We start from the raw sequence: 26,197 nt of genomic DNA, 5'->3' as shown, positions 1-26,197 counted from the left end.
AAACGCAAAATTAAAGAAGCCTTACTTATACAACAACTTAAACCCAAGATAAACCAATATAAAGGAACACCTTTATACCTATATAAATAAAAATTATATATTCAAACATCTAATACCGCCCTCTACATTTCGACACACAGTTACACAACCCCCCCCACCCTTTCAAACATGTGGTCAGCTTCCGGTCAGTTACCTCTTTCTTTCTTTGTGAACCTGACGATGACCGAAGAAGGTCGAAACGTTGTTCGCTCTTCTATGTAAAATATTTTCTCAACCCGAACGAGCCGTTTTTGCATATAAGTTTCTCAACAAGTGGGTTTCTTGACATCACTGATTAAGATTGAAACTATAATTCAAAACGATCAATCTGAAGTGAAACTATAGTAATGTTTGTAGACAGTGCTGTAAGCCATATTTTCAATGTTATAATTTAATTGTATTAATATAATTAATACTTGAAACTATAATTCAAAACGATCAATTTGAAGTGAAACTATAGTAATGTTTGTAGACAGTGCTGTAAGCTATATTTTCAATGTTATAATTTAATTGTATTAATATAATTAATACTTGAAACTATAATTCAAAACGATCAATCTGAAGTGAAACTATAGTAATGTTTGTAGACAGTGCTGTAAGCTATATTTTCAATGTTATAATTTAATTGTTTCCTAGAGGGAGCTGTCAGTCATGATGTAGACTCAATACTTGGAAAGTTCGTGATGGAATGATTGAGAAGTTTCGTAAATTATGTTGAAATCTTGTACGATAAGTACAAAATCAATGAATCAGACTTAACTGTTAATGAGTCAATAAATTCATCAACATTAGTAGTTAGGGTTATCGCGTCTTTTCAGTTATTTGATTATTAGCAAAGAAATTTGTAAATTAGTTGTTTTCAAATTAAATAAATATACTATTATTTCATGAATTGATATTCCAAAGTACTTTGTGAACTTAGGCCTACAACTCATGCCAGAACGAACGTAACCCGTGGAAACAAACTAATTGGTTATTATCACGTTGACTGGACTGGGTGTTATTTTTATCAAATCTTATAAAATAATCCGCCCAGCGATAGACGACATCGCAACAACACCATAATCTGTTCATAGTTGATAAACGTCAACAATATTTAGTTTATCATGCGGAAAGGTAAACATTTTCTCCCCAGGGGAAAAGTTTGGTAAGAGTAGGATTGACGTCATAATTCACGTGACAACAGGGAAATGAAATGTTACAGAAGAGGCTTTTTTTCCCGCAACGTGAAAAGTCAGTCAACAAAGGGAAGAACTATAAAAATTACCTAATAAATAAACAAGTGAGAAGTAACATGGCTGCTTAAAAGGGTTAAAACAACGTAAAATAAGAGATAGCATATTGATAGTCTGTTTGTTTGTTTTGTTTGATTTTGAATTTCGCACAAAGCTACTCGAGGGATATCTGTGCTAGCCGTCCCTAATTTAGCAGTGTAAGACTAAGGGGAAGGCAGCTCGCCATCACCACCCACCGCCAACTCTTGGGCTACTCTTACCAACGAATAGTGGGATTGACCCTCACTAAATAACGCTCCTATGGCTGAAAGGGCGAACCTGTTTGGTGCGACGGGGATTCGAACACGCGTATTGATAGTCATTCTTAATTAGACTGAAAGAGCATGATAAAAACAGAAACACAGATATTGTTTTATTTTGTTGTATATTCCGTAAACGTTTACATTGTGATTGAAATTCCAATATTACATGTTATTCGTTTGTTGTGAGAAATTTATCAAAATATTCATTTGTTATTTGACAGTTACTACCGTATATATAAACTTACTAAACTTGGTAAGTAAAGGTTTAGTTCGTTATCTACATGTATAAATTCATGTTATATATCAGTCTTACACTATGTGTTTTCCATTGTAAATAGAATTAACATTCATGACTTTTAGTATGTATATTTAAGCGTCACGTGACAACAATAAAAATTGATTTATTGATCAAAAACACGTGTTAGAACTAAAAGCGTTTAATGAAAATCTACTTCAAATTGGTCTCAAATATACTGACCTAAGACCTGACAATCAGTGTAAATCTCATGATGTAAAACCGACCTACTGTCATGCACTATGAATAACTTAGTGTATAAACCAGTTGTTCTATCTGTAGATTAGATCTTAATAATTAAGGGTATAAACCAGTTGTTCTATCTGTAGATTAGATCTTAATAATTAAGGGTATAAACCAGTTGTTCTATCTGTAGATTAGATCTTAATAATTAAGGGTATAAACAAGTTGTTCTATCTGTAGATTAGATCTTAATAATTAAGGGTATAAACCAGTTGTTCTATCTGCAGATTAGATCTTAATAATTAACGGTATAAACAAGTTGTTATATCTGTAGATTAGATCTTAATAATTAAGGGTATAAACCAGTTGTTCTATGTGTAGATCAGATCTTAATAATTAAGGGTATAAACCAGTTGTTCTATCTGTAGATTAGATCTTAATAATTAAGGGTATAAACCAGTTGTTCTATCTGTAGATTAGATCTTAATAATTAAGAGTATAAACAAGTTGTTCTATCTGTAGATTAGATCTTAATAATTAAGGGTATAAACCAGTTGTTCTATCTGTAGATTAGATCTTAATAATTAAGGGTATAAACCAGTTGTTCTATCTGTAGATTAGATCTTAATAATTAAGGGTATAAACCAGTTGTTCTATCTGTAGATTAGATCTTAATAATTAAGGGTATAAACAAGTTGTTCTATCTGTAGATTAGATCTTAATAATTAAGGGTATAAACCAGTTGTTCTATCTGTAGATTAGATCTTAATAATTAAGGGTATAAACCAGTTGTTCTATCTGTAGATTAGATCTTAATAATAATTAAGGGTATAAACAAGTTGTTCTATCTGTAGATTAGATCTTAATAATTAAGGGTATAAATCAGTTGTTCTATCTGTAGATCAGATATTAATAATTAAGGGTATAAACCAGTTGTTCTATCTGTATATTAGATCTTAATAATTAAGGGTATAAACCAGTTGTTCTATCTGTAGATTAGATCTTAATAATTGAGGGTATAAACCAGTTGTTCTATCTGTAGATTAGATCTTAATAATTAAGGGTATAAACCAGTTGTTCTATCTGTAGATTAGATCTTAATAATTAAGGGTATAAACAAGTTGTTCTATCTGTAGATTAGATCTTAATAATTAAGGGTATAAATCAGTTGTTCTATCTGTAGATCAGATCTTAATAATTAAGGGTATAAACCAGTTGTTCTATCTGTATATTAGATCTTAATAATTAAGGGTGTAAACCAGTTGTTCTATCTGTAGATTAGATCTTAATAATTAAGGGTATAAACCAGTTGTTCTATCTGTAGATCAGATCTTAATAATTAAGGGAATAAACCAGTTGTTCTATCTGTAGATCAGATCTCAATAATTAAGGGTATAAACCAGTTGTTCTATCTGTAGATCAGATCTTAATAATTAAGGGTATAAACCAGTTGTTCTATCTGTAGATTAGATCTTAATAATTAAGGGTATAAACCAGTTGTTCTATCTGTAGACCAGATCTTAATAATTTAGAGTATAAACCAGTTTCTCGATCTGTAAATATAAATAATTTAACGTATTAACCAGTTTCTGGATCTGTAAATTGAATTAATTTAGAGTATAAACCAGTTTCTGGATCTGTAAATATAAATAATTTACCATATTAACCGGTTTCTGGATCTGTAATTTTGCTTCATTTATTTTATACCGTGAAATTTAATTATAGTAAAATTCAGACACACTTTGACTGTTGCTTGTTTCCTGACAGCTTATCGTGTGTTTTTCGTTACACGTGGTGTTGTTTCCTGACAGCTTATCGTGTGTTTTTCGTTACACGTGGTGTTGTTTCCTGACAGCTTATCGTGTGTTTTTCGTTACACGTGGTGTTGTTTCCTGACAGCTTATCGTGTCTTTTTCGTTACACGTGGTGTTGTTTCCTGACAGCTTATCGTGTCTTTTTCGTTACACGTGGTGATGGCTGATCTCACTTTCGATTATTTATATTTTCGTTTCTTAGCACTATTATCAGGAACGCTTCGCAATTTTCAAGTTCACGCCTGTGATGGCACAGAGTTGGTGATCAAGTGCTGGCCAAACACTGTTATCGCCATCAGTTTTGCTCTTTACGGGAGGACAGTTCCATCCTACGAGCTTTGTCCTCGAGAAGAGGAGATATCCAAAGACATCTACTTGCAGAAGAATGGAACGAGTTGCCTGGTACCGGAGGCATTGCGGGTAAGGATCTTTAAAAAAGGTATTTCACTAAAACGTTTTACAACCTCATCTAACGTTCCCAAATTTAAAGTTATTATTACTGTCTCTCCACCTCAATTCTACACATTTAGCTATTTGTACACTGTACACAGCAGGGAATGGAACACCTTAACACTACAAAAGTCGGCTATCTGTACTCTGTACACAGCAGGGAATGGAACACCTTAACACTACAAGAGTCGGCTCTCTGTACTCTGTACACAACAGGGAATGGAACACCTTAACAATACAAGAGTCGGCTATCTGTACTCTGTACACAGCAGGGAATGGAACACCTTAACACTACAAAAGTCGGCTCACTGTACTCTGTACACAGCAGGGAATGGAACACTTTAACACTACAAAATTCGGCTCTATGTACTCTGTACACAGCAGGGAATGGAACACCTTAACAATACAAGAGTCGGTTCTCTGTACTCTGTACACAGCAGAAAATGGAACACCTTAATACTACAAAAGTCGGCTCTCTGTACTCTGTACACAGCAGGGAATGGAACACCTTAACACTACAAGAGTCGGCTCTCTGTACTCTGTACACAGCAGGGAATGGAACACCTTAACACTACAAGAGTCGGCTCTCTGTACTCTGTACACAGCAGGGAATGCAACACCTTAACACTACAAGAGTAGCTATCTGTACTATGTACACAGCAGGGAATGGAACACCTTACACTACAAGAGTCGGCTCTCTGTACTCTGTACACAGCATGGAATGGAACACCTTAACACTACAAGAGTCGGCTCTCTGTACTCTGTACACAGCAGGGAATGGAACACCTTAACACTACAAGAGACGGCTATCTGTACTCTGTACAAAGCAGGGAATGGAACACCTTAACAATACAAGAGTCAGCTCTCTGTACTCTGTACACAGCAGGGAATGGAACACCTTAACACTACAAGAGTCGGCTATCTGTACTCTGTAAACAGCAGGGAATGGAACACCTTAACACTACAAGAGTCGCCTATCTGTACTCTGTACACAGCAGGGAATGGAACACCTTAACACTACAAGAGACGGCTATCTGTACTCTGAACAAAGCAGGGAATGGAACACCTTAACAATACAAGAGTCAGCTCTCTGTACTCTGTACACAGCAGGGAATGGAACACCTTAACACTACAAAAGTCAGCTCTCTGTACTCTGTACACAGCAGGAAATGGAACACATTAACACTACAAGAGTCGGCTATCTGTACTCTGTACACAGCAGGGAATGGAACACCTTAACACTACAAGAGTCGGCTATCTGTACTCTGTAAACAGCAGGGAATGGAACACCTTAACACTACAAGAGTCGCCTATCTGTACTCTGTACACAGCAGGGAATGGAACACCTTAACAATACAAGAGTCAGCTATCTGTACTCTGTACACAGCAGGGAATGAAACACCTTAACACTACAAGAGTCGGCTATCTATACTCTGTACACAGCAGAGAATGGAACACCTTAACACTACAAGAGTCAGCTCTCTGTACTCTGTACACAGCAGGGAATGGAACACCTTAATACTACAAAAGTCGGCTATCTGTACTCTGTACACAGCAGGGAATGGAACACCTTAACACTACGAGAGTCGGCTATCTGTACTCTGTACACAGCATGGAATGGAACACCTTAACAATACAAGATTCGGCTCTCTGTACTCTTTACACAGAATAGAATGGAACACCTTAACGCTACAAGAGTCGGCTCTCTGTACTCTGTACACAGTAGGGAATGGAACACCTTAACACTACAAGAGTCGGCTATCTGTACTCTGTACACAGCAGGAAATGGAACACCTTAACACTACAAGAGTCGGCTATCTGTACTCTGTACACAACAGGGAATGGAACACCTTAACACTACCAGAGTCGGCTATCTGTACTCTGTACACAGCAGGGAATGGAACACCTTAACAATACAAGAGTCGGCTCTCTGTACTCTGTACACAGCAGGGAATGAAACACTTTAACACTACAAAAGTCGGCTCTCTGTACTCTGTACACAGCAGGGAATGCAACACCTTAACACTACAAGAGTCGCTATCTGTACTCTGTACACAGCAGGGAATGGAACACCTTACACTACAAGAGTCGGCTCTCTGTACTCTGTACACAGCATGGAATGGAACACCTTAACACTACAAGAGTCGGCTCTCTGTACTCTGTACACAGCAGGGAATGGAACACCTTAACACTACAAGAGTCGGCTATCTGTACTCTGTACACAGCAGGGAATGGAACACCTTAACACTACAAGAGTCGGCTATCTGTACTCTGTAAACAGCAGGGAATGGAACACCTTAACACTACAAGAGTCGGCTATCTGTACTCTGTACACAGCAGGGAATGGAACACCTTAACACTACAAGAGTCGGCTATCTGTACTCTGTACACAGCAGGAAATGGAACACATTAACACTACAAGAGGCGGCTATCTGTACTCTGTACACAGCAGGGAATGGAACACCTTAACACTACAAGAGTCGGCTATTTGTACTCTGTAAACAGCAAAGAATGGAACACCTTAACACTACAAGAGTCGCCTATCTGTACTCTGTACACAGCAGGGAATGGAACACCTTAACACTACAAGAGACGGCTATCTGTACTCTGTACAAAGCAGGGAATGGAACACCTTAACAATACAAGAGTCAGCTCTCTGTACTCTGTACACAGCAGGGAATGGAACACCTTAACACTACAAAAGTCGGCTCTCTGTACTCTGTACACAGCAGGAAATGGAACACATTAACACTACAAGAGTCGGCTATCTGTACTCTGTACACAGCAGGGAATGGAACACCTTAACACTACAAGAGTCGGCTATCTGTACTCTGTAAACAGCAGTGAATGGAACACCTTAACAATACAAGAGTCAGCTATCTGTACTCTGTACACAGCATGGAATGGAACACCTTAACAATACAAGATTCGGCTCTCTGTACTCTTTACACAGAATAGAATGGAACACCTTAACGCTAGAAGAGTCGGCTCTCTGTACTCTGTACACAGTAGGGAATGGAACACCTTAACACTACAAGAGTCGGCTATCTGTACTCTGTACACAGCAGGAAATGGAACACCTTAACACTACAAGAGTCGGCTATCTGTACTCTGTACACAACAGGGAATGGAACACCTTAACACTACCAGAGTCGGCTATCTGTACTCTGTACACAGCAGGGAATGGAACACCTTAACAATACAAGAGTCGGCTCTCTGTACTCTGTACACAGCAGGGAATGGAACACCTTAACACTACAAGAGTCGCTATCTGTACTCTGTACACAGCAGGGAATGGAACACCTTACACTACAAGAGTCGGCTCTCTGTACTCTGTACACAGCATGGAATGGAACACCTTAACACTACAAGAGTCGGCTCTCTGTACTCTGTACACAGCAGGGAATGGAACACCTTAACACTACAAGAGTCGGCTATATGTACTCTGTACACAGCAGGGAATGGAACACCTTAACACTACAAGAGTCGGCTATCTGTACTCTGTAAACAGCAGGGAATGGAACACCTTAACACTACAAGAGTCGGCTATCTGTACTCTGTACACAGCAGGGAATGGAACACCTTAACACTACAAGAGTCGGCTATCTGTACTCTGTAAACAGCAGGGAATGGAACACCTTAACACTACAAGAGTCGGCTATCTGTACTCTGTACACAGCAGGGAATGGAACACCTTAACACTACAAGAGTCGGCTATCTGTACTCTGTACACAGCAGGAAATGGAACACATTAACACTACAAGAGTCGGCTATCTGTACTCTGTACACAGCAGGGAATGGAACACCTTAACACTACAAGAGTCGGCTATCTGTACTCTGTAAACAGCAGGGAAAGGAACACCTTAACACTACAAGAGTCGCCTATCTGTACTCTGTACACAGCAGGGAATGGAACACCTTAACACTACAAGAGACGGCTATCTGTACTCTGTACAAAGCAGGGAATGGAACACCTTAACAATACAAGAGTCAGCTCTCTGTACTCTGTACACAGCAGGGAATGGAACACATTAACACTACAAGAGTCGGCTATCTGTACTCTGTACACAGCAGGGAATGGAACACCTTAACACTACAAGAGTCGGCTATCTGTACTCTGTAAACAGCAGGGAATGGAACACCTTAACACTACAAGAGTCGCCTATCTGTACTCTGTACACAGCAGGGAATGGAACACCTTAACAATACAAGAGTCAGCTATCTGTACTCTGTACACAGCAGGGAATGAAACACCTTAACACTACAAGAGTCGGCTATCTATACTCTGTACACAGCAGAGAATGGAACACCTTATCACTACAAGAGTCAGCTCTCTGTACTCTGTACACAGCAGGGAATGGAACACCTTAATACTACAAAGTCGGCTATCTGTACTCTGTACACAGCAGGGAATGGAACACCTTAACACTACGAGAGTCGGCTATCTGTACTCTGTACACAGCATGGAATGGAACACCTTAACATTACAACAGTCGGTTCTCTGTATACTGTACACAGCATGGAATGGAACACCTTAACACTACGAGAGTCGGCTATCTGTATACTGTACATAGCATGGAATGGAACACCTTAACACTACGAGAGTCGGCTATCTGTACTCTGTACACAGCATGGAATGGAACACCTTAACAATACAAGATTCGGCTCTCTGTACTCTTTACACAGAATAGAATGGAACACCTTAACGCTACAAGAGTCGGCTCTCTGTACTCTGTACACAGTAGGGAATGGAACACCTTAACACTACAAGAGTCGGCTATCTGTACTCTGTACACAGCAGGAAATGGAACACATTAACACTACAAGAGTCCGCCATCTGTATTCTGTACACAGCAGGGAATGGAACACCTTAACACTACAAGAGTCGGCTATCTGTACTCTGTACACAGCAGGGAATGGAACATCTTAACACTACAAGAGTCGGATCTCTGTACTCTGTACACAGCATGAAATGAGACACCTTAACACTACAAGAGTCGGCTATCTGTACTCTGTACACAGCAGGGAATGGAACACATTAACACTACAAGAGTCGGCTATCTGTATTCTGTACACAGCAGGGAATGGAACACCTTAACACTACAAGAGTTATGCTTTCTTCATTTTTTCTGATTCTTCGTTTGTAATGAACCACTACCATTAACCCTGAGGTGATGTTCCTAACCATTCAAAAAGATTTACACGGTTCCAATAGTCAGTGGTTTTCCCGATTCACCACAAAAAAACAAAATGTTCCGTTCTGGTGTGACAAACAAGAAACAAACAGTTCAGAAAATTAGTTCTAGAACAGAATTAGATAATAACATTAGATAATTAGATAATATCATACTGATAACTCCTTATTTACCTACACACATCCAGATCCTATATCATACTGACAACTCCTTATTTACCTACACACATCCAGATCCTATATAAGACTGATAACTCCTTATATAACACCACATATCCAGATCCTATATAATAATGATAACTCCTTATATAACACCACACATCCAGATCCTATATAATACTGATAACTCCTGATATACCTACACACATCCAGATCCTATATAATACTGATAACTCCTTATATAACACCACATATCCAGATCCTACATAACACTGATAACTCCTTATATAACACCACACATCCAGATCCTATATAAGACTGATAACTCCTTATATAACACCACATATCCAGATCCTATATAATACTGATAACTCCTTATATACCTACACACATCCAGATCCTATATAAGACTGATAACTCCTTATATACCTACACACATCCAGATCCTATATAATACTGATAACTCCTTATATAACACCACATATCCAGATTCTATATAATACTGATAACTCCTTATATACCTACACACATCCAGATTCTACATAACACTGATAACTCCTTACATACCTACACACATCCAGATCCTATATAATACTGATAACTCCTTATATAACACCACATATCCAGATCCTATATAACACTGATAACTCCTTATATAACTACACACATCCAGATCCTATATAACACTGATAACTCCTTATATACCTACACACATCCAGATTCTACATAACACTGATAACTCCTTATATACCTACACACATACAGATTCTACATAACACTGATAACTCCTTATATACCTTCACACAACCAGATCCTATATAACACTGATAACTCCTTATATACCTTCACACATCCAGATCCTATATAACACTGATAACTCCTTATATAACTACACACATCCAGATCCTATATAACATTGATAACTCCTTATATACCTACACACATCCAGATTCTACATAACACTGATAACTCCTTATATACCTACACACATCCAGATTCTAAGCATAACTTTGATAACTCCTTATATACCTACACACATCCGGATCCTATATAACACTGATAACTCCTTATAAACTACACACATCCGGATCCTGTAACACTGATAACTCTTTATATACCTACACACATCCAGATTCTACATAACACTCATAACTCCTTATATACCTACACACATCCAGATCCTATATAATACTGATAACTCCTTATATAACACCACATATCCAGATCCTATATAAAATGATAGCTCCTTATATACCTACACACATCCATATCCTATATAATACTGATAACTCCTTATATAACACCACATATCCAGATCCTATATAACACTGATAACTCCTTATATAACACCACATATCCAGATTCTACATAACACTGATAACTCCTTATATACCTACACACATCCAGATTCTACATAACACTGATAACTCCTTATATACCTACACACATCCAGATCCTATATAACACTGATAACTCCTTATATACCTACACACATCCAGATCCTATATAATACTGATAACTCCTTATATACCTACATACATCCAGATCCCTCTATAACACTGATAACTCTTTATATACCTACAAACATTCAGATTCTACGTAACTCTGATAACTCCTTATATACTTACACACATCCAGATCCTATATAATACTGATAACTCCTTATATAACACCACATATCCAGATCCTATATAATAATGATAACTCCTTAACCTACACACATACAGATCCTATATAATACTGATAACTCCTTATATAACACCACATATCCACATCCTATATAACACTGATAACTACATATATACCGACACATATCGAGATCCTATATAACACTGATAACTCCTTATATACCTACACACATCCAGATCCTATATAACACTGATAACTCCTTTTTTGCCTACACACATCGGATCCTATATAATACTGATAACTCATATATAACACCACATATCCAGATCACTATATAATACTGATAACTCCTTATATAACACCACACATCCAGGATCCTATAATACTGATAACTCCTTATATAACTACACACATCCGGATCCTATATCATGCTGATAACTCTCTATATACCTACACACATCCAGATCCTATATAACACTGATAACTCCTTATATACCTACACACATCCAAATCCTATATAACACTGATAACTCCTTATATACCTACACACATCCAGATTTTATATAATACTGATAACTCCTTATATACCACCACACATCCAGATCCTATATAACACTGATAACTCTTTATATAACACCACATCCGGATCCTATATAATACTGATAACTCCTTATATAACACCACATATCCAGATCCTGTATAATACTGATAACTCCTTATATACCTACACACATCCAGATTCTACATAACACTGATAACTCCTTATATACCTATACACATCCAGATCCTATATAATACTGATAACTCCTTATATATCTACACACATCCAGATCCTATATAACACTGATAACTCCTTATATACCTACACACATCCAGATTCTACATAACACTGATAACTCCTTATATACCTACACACATCCAGATTCTACATAACACTGATAACTCCTTATATACCTACACACATCCAGATTCTACGTAACACTGATAACTCCTTATATACCTACACACATCCAGATTCTACGTAACACTGATAACTCCTTATATACTTACACACATCCAGATCCTATATAATACTGATAACTCCCTATATAACACCACATATCCAGATCCTATATAACACTGATAACTCCTTTTTTACCTACACACATCCAGATCCTATATAATACTGATAACTCCTTATATACCTACACACATCCAGATTCTACATAACACTGATAACTCCGTATATACCTACACACATCCAGATTCTACATAACACTGATAACTCCTTATATACCTACACACATCCAGATTCTACATAACACTGATAACTCCTTATATACCTACACACATCCAGATTCTACATAACACTGATAACTCCTTATATACCTACACATATCCAGACCCTATAGAACACTGATAACTCCTTATATACCTACACACATCCAGATTCTGCATAACACTGATAACTCCTTATATACCTGCACACATCCAGATCTCTATATAACACTGATAACTCATATATGCCTGCACACATCCAGATTCTGCATGGCACTGATAACTCCTTATATACCTACACACATCCAGATTCTACATAACACTGATAACTCCTTATATACCTACACACATCCAGATTCTACATAACACTGATAACTCCTTATATACCTACACACATCCAGATTCTACGTAACACTGATAACTCTTATATACTTTACACATCCGGATCCTGTATAATACTGATAACTCATATGGCACCACATATCCGGATCCTGTATAATAATGATAACTCCTTATATACCTACACACATCCAGATCCTATATAATACTGATAACTCCTTATATAACACCACATATCCACATCCTATATAACACTGATAACTCCATATATACCGACACATATCCAAATCCTATATAACACTGATAACTCCTTATATACCTACACACATCCAGATCCTATATAACACTGATAACTCCTTTTTTACCTACACACATCGAGATCCTATATAATACTGATAACTCCTTATATACCTACACACATCCAGATTCTACATAACACTGATAACTCCTTATATACCTACACACATCCAGATTCTACATAACACTGATAACTCCTTATATACCTACACATATCCAGACCCTATAGAACACTGATAACTCCTTATATACCTACACACATCCAGATTCTACATAACACTGATAACTCATTATATACCTGCACATCCAGATCCTACATAACACTGATAACTCCTTATATACCTACACACATCCAGATTCTACATAACACTGATAACTCCTTATATACCTACACACATCCAGATCCTAGATAACACTGATAACTCCTCATATAACACCACACATCCAGATCCTATATAATACTGATAACTCCTTATATACCTAGACACATCCAGATTCTCTATAATACTGATAGCTCCTTATATAACACCACACATCCAGATCCTATATAATACTGATAACTCCTTATATACCCACACACATCCAGATTCTACATAACACTGATAACTCCTTATATACCCACACACATCCAGATCCTATATAATACTGATAACTCCTTATATAACACCACACATCCAGATCATATATAATACTGATAACTCCTTATATACCTAGACACATCCAGATCCTATATAATACTGATAACTCCTTATATTCCTACACACATCCAGATCCTATATGATACTGATAATTTCTTATATACCTACACACATCCAGATCCTATATAATAATGATAACTCCTTATATGCCTACACACATCCAGATTCTACATAACACTGATAACTCCTTATATACCTACACACATCCAGATCCTATATAATACTGATAACTCCTTATATAACACCACATATCCAGATCCTATATAATACTGATAACTCCTTATATACCTACACACATCCAGATCCTATATAAGACTGATAACTCCTTATATAACACCACACATCCAGATCCTATATAATACTGATAACTCCTTATATAACACCACATATCCAGATCCTACATAACACTGATAATTCCTTATATAACACCACACATCCAGATCATATATAAGACTGATAACTCCTTATATAACACCACATATCCAGATCCTATATAATACTGATAACTCCTTATATACCTACAGACATCCAGATCCTATATAAGACTGATAACTCCTTATATACCTACACACATCCGGATCTATATAATACTGATAACTCATATATAACACCACATATCCAGATTCTATATAATACTGATAACTCCTTATATACCTACACACATCCAGATTCTACATAACACTGATAACTCCTTATATAACACCACATATCCAGATCCTATATAATACTGATAACTCCTTATATACCTACACACATCCAGATTCTACATAACACTGATAACTCCTTATATACCTACACACATCCAGATCCTATATAACACTGATAACTCCTTATATAACTACACACATCCAGATCCTATATAACACTGATAACTCTTTATATGCCTACACACATCCGGATTCTGCATAACACTGATAACTCGTATATGCCTACACGCATCCAGATCCTATATAATGCTGATAACTCCTTATATAACACCACATATCCAGATCCTATATAAAATGATAACTCCTTATATACCTACACACATCCAGATCCTATATAATACTGATAACTCCTTATATAACACCACATATCCAGATCCTATATAACACTGATAACTCCTAAAATACCTACACACATCCAGATCCTATATAACACTGATAACTCCTTATATACCTACACACATCCAGATCCCTCTATAACACTGATAACTCCTTATATAACTACACACATCCAGATCCTATATAACACTGATAACTCCTTATATACCTACACACATCTGGATCTATATAATACTGATAACTCCTTATATACCTACACATCCAGATTCTGCATAATACTGATAACTCTTATATACCTACACACATCGGATCCTGTATAATGCTGATAACTCATATATACTCACCGCATCCAGATCTATATATAATGATAACTCCTTATATACCTACACACATCCAGATTCTACATAACACTGATAACTCCTTATATACCTACACACATCCAGATCCTATATAACACTGATAACTCCTTATATAACTACACACATCCAGATCCTATATAACACTGATAACTCCTTATATACTTACACACATCCAGATTCTACATAACACTGATAACTCCTTATATACCTACACACATCCAGATCCTATATAATACTGATAACTCCTTATATAACACCACATATCCAGATCCTATATAAAAATGATAACTCCTTATATACCTACACACATCCAGATCCTATATAATACTGATAACTCCTTATATAACACCACATATCCAGATCCTATATAACACTGATAACTCCTAAAATACCTGCGCACATCCGGATCATATATAACACTGATAACTCCTTATATGCCTACACACATCCGGATCCTCTATAACACTGATAACTCGTATATAACTACACACATCCGGATCCTATATAATACTGATGGCTCCTTATGCCTACACACATCCGGATCCTGTATAACACTGATAACTCCTTATATACCTGCACACATCCAGTTCTGCATAACTTGCTGATGGCTCTTATATACTCCTACACATCCAGATCCTATATAATACTGATAACTCCTATATAACACCACATATCCAGATCCTATATAAAGATGATAACTCTTATGTACTCTACACACATCCGGATCTATATATTACTGATGGCTCCTTATATAACACCACATATCCGGATCCTGTATAGCACTGATAACTCCTAAAATACCTACACACGTCCGGATCCTATATAATACTGATAACTCCTTATATACCTGCACGTCCAGATCCTCTATAACACTGATAACTCCTTATATAACTACACATCCGGATCTCTATATAACACTGATAACTCCTATATACCTACACACATCCGGATCCTATATAACACTGATAACTCTATATACCTGCACGCATCCAGATTCTACATAATACTGATGGCTCCTTATATACCTACACACATCCGGATCCTATATAATACTGATGGCTCGTATATAACACCACATATCCGGATCTCATATAATAATGATAACTCTTATATACCTGCACGCATCCAGATCCTATATAATACTGATAACTCGTATATAACACCACATATCTGGATCTCTATATAACACTGATAACTCGCTTATATACCTACACATATCCGGATCTATATAACACTGATAACTCCTTATATACCTACACACATCGGATCCTATATAACACTGATAACTCTTATATAACACCACATATCGGATCCTATATAACACTGATAACTCCTTATATACCTACACATATCGAGATCCTATATAACACTGATAACTCCTTATATACCTACACACATCCAGATCCTATATAATACTGATAACTCCTTATATAACACCACATATCCAGATCCTATATAATAATGATAACTCCTTATATACCTACACACATCAAGATCCTATATAATACTGATAACTCCTTATATAACACCACATATCCAGATCCTATATAATAATGATAACTCCTTATATACCTACACACATCAAGATCCTATATAACACTGATAACTCCTTATATACCTACACACATCCAGATCCTATATAACACTGATAACTCCTTATATACCTACACACATCCAGATCCTATATAACACTGATAACTCCTTTTTGACCTACACACATCCAGATCCTATATAATACTGATAACTCCTTATATAACACCACATATCCAGATCCTATATAATAATGATAACTCCTTATATACCTACACACATCAAGATCCTATATAATACTGATAACTCCTTATATACCTACACACATCCAGATCCTATATAATACTGATAACTCCTTATATACCTACACACATCAAGATCCTATATAATACTGATAACTCCTTATATACCTACACACATCCAGATCCTATATAATACTGATAACTCCTTATATACCTACACACATCCAGATCCTATATAATACTGATAACTCCTTATATACCTACACACATCCTGATTCTATATAATACTGATAACTCGTTATGTTTCTGCACATATCCAGAACCTACATAATACTGATAACTCCTTATATTAAACTGCTTATTTCTGAAATAGTTTTATATGTATTCATATCAACATATTTGGCCGTATTAAGACTCGACCACAAGAGTGATAATTAAAAAGTGATAAAACCTACGCTTTTCTAGTCAGTCATACATTTATAGAGTTAATAGGTGCATAGAGTTAACAGAAGCTACCTAATAGCTAGTTCTTCATTGAGCTCCAATTTTAGCAATGGCTCGTGCATCATGGGTTGCCTAGAGTATGTTTCCTAACTAATTTCAATTCCAAGAATGTGTCTCCTAACTTATTTAGTTTCCTATAATATATCTTACACTTAATCTAATTGCCTAGAGTATGTCTCTCAGCTAATGTATTTGCCTAGAGTATGTCTTTTTACTGATTTCGCTGCCCATAATTTGTCTCATGAATAATTAGGATGCTCCAAATGTTTCTGAACTAATTTACTGGTTTAGAACGTGTTCGTAACTCATTGGAATGCATATAATACATCTCCTAACTTATTAAGTTATCCCTGATATGTGTCCTAACTAGATTTGATGCACAAAATATGTCAGGAAACATATTTTGTTATTATGATAAGTAGATATCACGTATTTTGAACTAACTTTAATTGTATTGTGTATATTTATGTTATTACAGAGCATTCAAGAATAGAATAAGAAAGTGAACCATTTCCTGCTTTCGAAAACAGGTTTCGAAATCTGGTTCGATTTTGTTTCCTCGTCACTGGTTGTAGTTTGACCATGTGTTAATACTTTAGAACGAGTTTCAAATATGTGTAAATGTTCTCCAGCCAAAACAGAAGTTTTTATTTATAACCACATAAAAATTCAACCATCTAATCCAAAGTATTACGGGGTAATTAAATAAAAACGTAACTGCTAAAATGGAGGTTTTTTACTGAAATTCTTTATTATAAAGTGAACATAAAAAACACCAATGAAAAATAACAAAGATATTTTTTTTAGAATCTTTTACGTCAGTGAGATTTTGAAGTTCTGTCATTTAAGTAACTTGTGTTTCTTAGAAATTTGTATTCACAAAAGAAATACAAGTAAAACTGGAACAGCGGCCCCTTTTTACAGATCAGTGTAAAATAATATTCAACAGAAATCCACCCGATTTTATCAAAATCGGTTCATTTCTGACTGAGCTGTAAGGTAAAACTAATGTGAAAAAATCAGTTCACATGTTAATAGAAAGGGATTTTCTGTATCTTTGTGACCTAGATGCAGCTTTGAACTTTGACCTCAATCTTTTTAAAACTAATCAACTCTAATTTGGATTATAATACAAACGTGTACTAATTTTCGTAATCTGAAGGTCGCGGTTTCGAATCCCCGTCACACCAAATATGCTTGCTCTTTCAGCCGTGGGGGCGTTAAAAATGTGACGGTCAATCCCACTATTCGTTAGTAAAAGAGTAGCCCAAGAGTTGACTGCGGATGGTGATGACTAGCTGCCTTCCCTCTAATCTTACACTGCTAAATTAGGGACGGCTAGCGCAGATAGCCCTCGTGCAGCTTTGCTCAAATAATTCAAAACATAAACAAACTAATTTTCATCCAGATCCATTCATTCGTTTTCGAGAAATCGCCTTGATGAAAAAAACACAAAACAAACACAACCTCCGTCCGTCTACCTTTCCTAGTGAAGATAAAAACTGAAATGATTGAACCTATATTGAAAACTTATTTCTTGTGCTACGTTTTACTCTGTACAGACGGTGGAAGAAAGATGTCGCCATCAGCGTATTTGTAGAATACAGACAGGTCCAGAATCTTTTGGCAAGGATCCCTGTCCAGGTGTTCGGAAATATGCTGAGGTCGTCTATAAGTGTAGACCAAGTAAGATAGTTCAGTTTTATTTCATAAATATATGTAAAAGTCATTTGATGCGTTGATTTAAGTGTTTTCGTGTTACAATAACAAAATAATCCGTTATTTCATCAGTATAGGTTAAAAATAATCGCTTCTTTAAGCCTATTCTAATTGCTTCAATTTTTATTAAAACAATCTCAATACTGCTCCAAATATATGTTAAATATTTACAAAATTTACTTAGAAGAAACATTAACATGAGAAAATAGTATCAAATACAAACACTCAAAGTAATGTTTGTTCATACTAATGTAACATTAGGTTGTCCCTGTCTCTAGCATTAAACTAATGTTTGTTCATACTAGTGTAACATTAGGTTGTCCCTGTCTCTAGCATTAAACTAATGTTTGTTTATGCTAGTGTAACATTAGGTTGTCCCTGTCTCTAGCATTAAACTAATGTTTGTTTATGCTAGTGTAACATTAGGTTGTCCCTGTCTCTAGCATTAAACTAATGTTTGTTCATACTAGTGTAACATTAGGTTGTCCCTGTGTCTAGCATTAAACAAATGTTCGTTCTTACTAGTGTAACATTAGGTTGTCCCTGTCTCTAGCATTAAACAAATGTTCGTTCTTACTAGTGTAACATTACGTTGTCCTTGTCTCTGGCATTAATTTTAGGTTGTCCTAATCTCTAACATTAAAGTAATGTCCTTTCTTACCAGTGTAACATGTTGTCCTTGTCTCTAGCATTGAAGTTCGTCCTTACTAATGTGACATTAGGTTGAGTGTTTTCTCTAAATGCTTTATTATTTTAATTGGAAACTAGTGTAGTTTGAGTATATGTGTGTCTCAAAATATTTGTTGTTTAAACTGATGTTTTTATGAAGTTTGAATGTAATACCATAATGAGGGTGCGTGGCTCATATTGTTTTTATGTTCAGGTTCTTTTATCAACAAAATTGTGTGCGAACACGAGAGACTTCTGATAGAGTGCGAGAAATCTCGACGGATTGTCATCTACTCAGCGTCGTTTGGGGGAACACATCATGCCATTTACGAATGTCCACAGAAGACCAGAAAAATGGCTCCAGGTTAACTCTCAAGAAACATTACATTACTAATGAGTTTGTTTCATATATTCGTTATTTCAAGATTAATTTAACAATGTTAAATAATTAACCGATTATATTTAGAAAGGCCTAACTTGAGAAAGCGGTAAAACAGACCTCGAAGAGATAGGTAATCAGTATCAAATTGCATAAATTTCTTGAACGTGTCCCGCAACGTCAGACTAACTTTTCCACTAGGGCTAGGCCTAAATGTATGTATATATACTGTCGATGGTACTCCTGCAGCCCATTGATAATTGATTTTTGTTTTTTAAGGAGTAATAAGTAGGACTTGCCAATAACCTCTGAAAAATTACAGTTCGTGGTCAAATTAGTGCTGAAAATTTTGGGCCTGTTGAATGCCTAGTCTACAATACATTAGTGAAATAATAAGGGCGAGGCAAAATATAAATGGTAAGCCTAAATCACTATTCACAGCGCAAAATTATGCCTACTAATCCAGTGTCGTATAACTTTAGATTTTATCGCTGTACTTTTGCGTCATATATATTTGTGTTTTAATTATCGTTGTAATGCAACAATATGATGTTTAATTAATTACTCATTATTAAAAACAAACATTTAGATTAATTCGACAATATTTTAACCAAAACACAAAAAGGGCGGTTCTTACATAAAGCATAAGCCGTAAACTACACAACTTACCCACCAACGACGAATCATATAAGTATGAAGTAATTTCAACTAACTTTTTCGTTGTATTATGGGATTGTAGAGATGGAAAGACTCTAATTGTTCTTAAAATTTGCAAGAAGATTATACAATTGAAACAGTTTATTTGATCGGAATTTTTACTGAATGGCTATAGAGATGGAACGTTAAATAGGTTGTATTAACAATAAGAATCGTTTTTGATGGTAGTTACTGAGAAAAAGACGCTATTAATGTTAGATATTCATGTTCTGAGACAAGAAACTTTCCATGTTGTTACTTATCTGTTATTAAGAGTAAGGAATTACTCATTATGCTATATATACATATATTCATATTCTGAAAATAAGAAATTAGACATAATCTTTGTTGTATATTACATTGTCATGGTAGCTACGCGACAGATATAATATTTGTTATATATTAGATTGTCATGGTAGCTACGCGACAGATATAATCTTTGTTGTATATTAGATTGTTATGGTAGCTACGCGACAGATATAATCTTTGTTGTATATTAGATTGTCATGGTAGCTACGCGACAGATATAATATTTGTTATATATTAGATTGTCATGGTAGCTACGCGACAGATATAATCTTTGTTGTATATTAGATTGTTATGGTAGCTACGCGACAGATATAATCTTTGTTGTATATTAGATTGTCATGGTAGCTACGCGACAGATATAATATTTGTTGCATATTAGATTGTCATGGTAGCTACGCGACAGATATAATATTTGTTGTATATTAGATTGTTATGGTAGCTACGCGACAGATATAATATTTGTTGTATATTAGATTGTTATGGTAGCTACGCGACAGATATAATCTTTGTTGTATATTAAATTGTTATGGTAGCTACGCGACAGATATAATATTTGTTGTATATTAGATTGTCATGGTAACAACGCGACAGATATAATATTTGTTATATATTAGATTGTTATGGTAGCTACGCGACAGATATAATATTTGTTGTATATTAGATTGTTATGGTAGCTACGCGACAGATATAATATTTGTTGTATATCAGATTGTCATGGTAACTACGCGACAGATATAATATTTGTTGCATATTAGATTGTCATGGTAGCTACGCGACAGACATATAATATTTGCTGTATAATAGATTGCCATGGTAACCACGCGACAGATATAATATTTGTTGTATATTAGATTGTCATGGTAGCTACGCGACAGATATAATATTTGTTGTATATTAGATTGTCATGGTAGCTACGCGACAGATATAATATTTGTTGTATATTAGATTGTCATGGTAGCTACGCGACAGATATAATATTTGTTGCATATTAGATTGTCATGGTAGCTACGCGACAGATATAATCTTTGTTGTATATTAGATTGTCATGGTAATTACGCGACAGATATAATATTTGTTGTATATTAGATTGTCATGGTAGCTACGCGACAGATATAATATTTGTTGTATATTAGATTGTTATGGTAGCTACGCGACAGACATAATATTTGTTGCATATTAGATTGTCATGGTAACCACGCGACAGATATAATATTTGCCGCATATTAGATTGTCATGGTAGCTACGCGACAGATATAATATTTGTTGTATATTAGATTACCATGGTAACTACGCGACAGATATAATATTTGTTGTATATTAGATTGTCATGGTAGCTACGCGACAGATATAATATTTGTTGCATATTACATTGTCGCTGGTAGCCACGCGACAGATATAATATTTGTTGTATATTAGATTGTCATGGTAGCCACGCGACAGATATAACATTTGCCGCATAATAGATTGTCATGCGTAGCCACGCGACAGATATAATCTTTGCTTGTATAATAGATTGTCATTGTAATTACGACAGATATAATATTTGTTGTATATTAGATTGTCATGGTAGCTACGCGACAGATATAATATTTGTTGTATATTAGATTGTTATGGTAGCTACGCGACAGATATAATATTTGTTGTATATTAGATTGTCATGGTAACTACGCGACAGATATAATATTTGTTGTATATTAGATTGTTATGGTAGCTACGCGACAGATATAATCTTTGTTGTATATTAGATTGTCGCGGTAACTACGCGACAGATATAATATTTGTTGTATATTAGATTGTTATGGTAGCTACGCGACAGATATAATATTTGTTGTATATCAGATTGTCATGGTAACTACGCGACAGACATAATATTTGTTGTATATTAGATTGTTATGGTAGCTACGCGACAGATATAATATTTGTTGTATACTAGATTGTCATAGTAACTACGCGACAGATATAATATTTGTTGCATATTAGATTGTCATGGTAACTACGCGACAGATATAATATTTGTTATATATTAGATTGTCGCGGTAACTACGCGACAGATATAATATTTGTTGCATAATAGATTGTTATGGTAGCTACGCGACAGATATAATATTTGTTGTATACTAGATTGTCATAGTAACTACGCGACAGATATAATATTTGTTGTATATTAGATTGTCATGGTAACTACGCGACAGATATAATATTTGTTGTATATTAGATTGTCATGGTAACTACGCGACAGATATAATATTTGTTGTATATTAGATTGTCATGGTAGCTACGCGACAGATATAATATTTGTTGTCTATCAGATTGTCATGGTAACTACGCGACAGATATAATATTTGTTGTATATTAGATTGTCATGGTAACTACGCGACAGATATAATATTTGTTGTATATTAGATTGTTATGGTAGCTACGCGACAGATATAATATTTGCTGTATATTAGATTGTCATGGCAACTACGCGACAGATATAATATTTGTTGTATATTAGATTGTTATGGTAGCTACGCGACAGATATAATATTTGTTGCATATCAGATTGTCGCGGTAGCTACGCGACAGATATAATATTTGCTTGTATATTAGATTGTCATGGCAACCACGCGACAGATATAATATTTGTTGTATATTAGTTTGTCATGCGTAGCCGCGCGACAGATATAATATTTGTTGTATATTAGATTGTCATGGTAGCTACGCGACAGACATAATCTTTGTTGTATATTAGATTGTCAGCGGTAGCCACGCGACAGATATAATATTTGCCGCATATTAGATTGTCATGGTAGCCACGCGACAGATACAATCTTTGCTGTATATTAGATCGTCATGGTAATTACGCGACAGATATAATATCGGTTGTATATTAGATTGTCATGGTAGCCACGCGACAGATATAACATTTGCTTGTATATTAGATTGTCATGGTAGCCACGCGACAGATATACAATATTTGCTGTATATTAGATTGTTATGGTAGCCACGCGACAGATATAATATTTGTTGCATATTAGATTGTCATGGTAACCACGCGACAGACATAATATTTGCTGCATAATAGATTGTTATGGTAGCCACGCGACAGACATAACATTTGCTGCATAATAGATTGTTATGGTAGCCACGCGATCAGATATAATATTTGCTGCATATTAGATTGTTATGGTAGCCACGCGACAGATATAATATTTGCTGGTGTATATTAGATTGTCGCGGTAACTACGCGACAGATATAATATTTGTTGTATATTAGATTGTTATGGTAGCCACGCGACAGACATAATATTTGCTGTATATCAGACTGTCATGGTAACCACGCAAACAGATATAATCTTTGCTGTATATTAGATTGTCGTCATGGTAACTACGCGACAGATATAATATTTGTTGTATATTAGATTGTTATGGTAGCTACGCGACAGATACAATATTTGTTGTATATTAGATTGTCATGGTAACTACGCGACAGATATAATATCTGCTGTATATTAGATTGTTATGGTAGCTACGCGACAGATATAATCTTTGCTTGTATATTAGATTGTCATGGCAACTACGCGACAGATATAATATTTGTTGTATATTAGATTGTCAGCGGTAACTACGCGACAGACATAATATTTGCTGTATAATAGATTGTTGCGGTAGCCACGCGACAGATATAATATTTGTTGTATAATCAGATTGTCATGGTAACTACGCGACAGATATAATATTTGCTGTATATTAGATTGTCATGGCAACTACGCGACAGATATAATATTTGCCGTATATTAGTTTGTCATGGTAGCCGCGCGACAGATATAATATTTGCTGCATATTAGATTGTCATGGTAGCCACGCGACAGATATAATCTTTGTTGTATATTAGATTGTCATGGTAGCTACGCGACAGATATAATATTTGCTGCATATAGATTGTCATGGTAGCTACGCGACAGATATAATCTTTGCTGTATAATAGATTGTCATGGTAATTACGCGACAGATATAATATTTGTTGTATAATAGATTGTCATGGTAGCTACGCGACAGATATAATATTTGTTGCATATTAGATTGTTATGGTAGCCACGCGACAGATATAATATTTGTTGTATATTAGATTGTCATGGTAGCTACGCGACAGATATAATATTTGTTGTATATTAGATTGTCATGGTAACCACGCGACAGACATAATATTTGTTGTATATTAGATTGTTATGGTAGCCACGCGACAGATATAATATTTGTTGTATATTAGATTGTTGCGGTAGCCACGCGACAGATATAATATTTGTTGTATATTAGATTGTTATGGTAGCTACGCGACAGATATAATATTTGTTGTATATTAGATTGTCAGCGGTAACTACGCGACAGATATAATATTTGTTGTATATTAGATTGTTATGGTAGCTACGCGACAGATATAATATTTGCTGTATATCAGATTGTCATGGTAACTACGCAAACAGATATAATCTTTGCTGTATATTAGATTGTCAGCGGTAACTACGCGACAGATATAATATTTGTTGTATATTAGATTGTTATGGTAGCTACGCGACAGATATAATATTTGTTGTATATTAGATTGTCATGGTAACTACGCGACAGATATAATATCTGTTGTATATTAGATTGTTATGGTAGCTACGCGACAGATATAATCTTTGTTGTATATTAGATTGTCATGGTAACTACGCGACAGATATAATATTTGTTGTATATTAGATTGTCATGGTAACTACGCGACAGATATAATATTTGTTGTATATTAGATTGTTATGGTAGCTACGCGACAGATATAATATTTGTTGTATATCAGATTGTCATGGTAACTACGCGACAGATATAATATTTGT

At 35.4% G+C, this 26,197-nt stretch overlaps 1 protein-coding gene across 1 annotated transcript in view; it reads left to right on the top strand.

Annotated features, from left to right (window-relative positions):
* The window catches only part of LOC143250419 (protein eva-1-like), a 443,732-nt gene that overhangs the window by 399,086 nt on the left and 18,449 nt on the right, over positions 1-26,197 (top strand). The window contains exons 2-4 of the mRNA XM_076500886.1: positions 4,071-4,288; positions 19,132-19,255; positions 20,172-20,321. Of these exons, the coding sequence (XP_076357001.1) occupies positions 4,071-4,288; positions 19,132-19,255; positions 20,172-20,321 (492 nt within the window). The remainder of the gene's footprint in view (positions 1-4,070; positions 4,289-19,131; positions 19,256-20,171; positions 20,322-26,197) is intronic.

The sequence above is a fragment of the Tachypleus tridentatus genome, chromosome 5, assembly GCF_004210375.1.
Source record: "Tachypleus tridentatus isolate NWPU-2018 chromosome 5, ASM421037v1, whole genome shotgun sequence".
In the NCBI taxonomy this organism is placed as follows: Eukaryota; Metazoa; Arthropoda; class Merostomata; order Xiphosura; family Limulidae; genus Tachypleus; species Tachypleus tridentatus.
The sequence above is the reverse complement of the archived record's forward strand: the minus strand, read 5'-3'. Positions and strand labels throughout refer to the sequence as shown.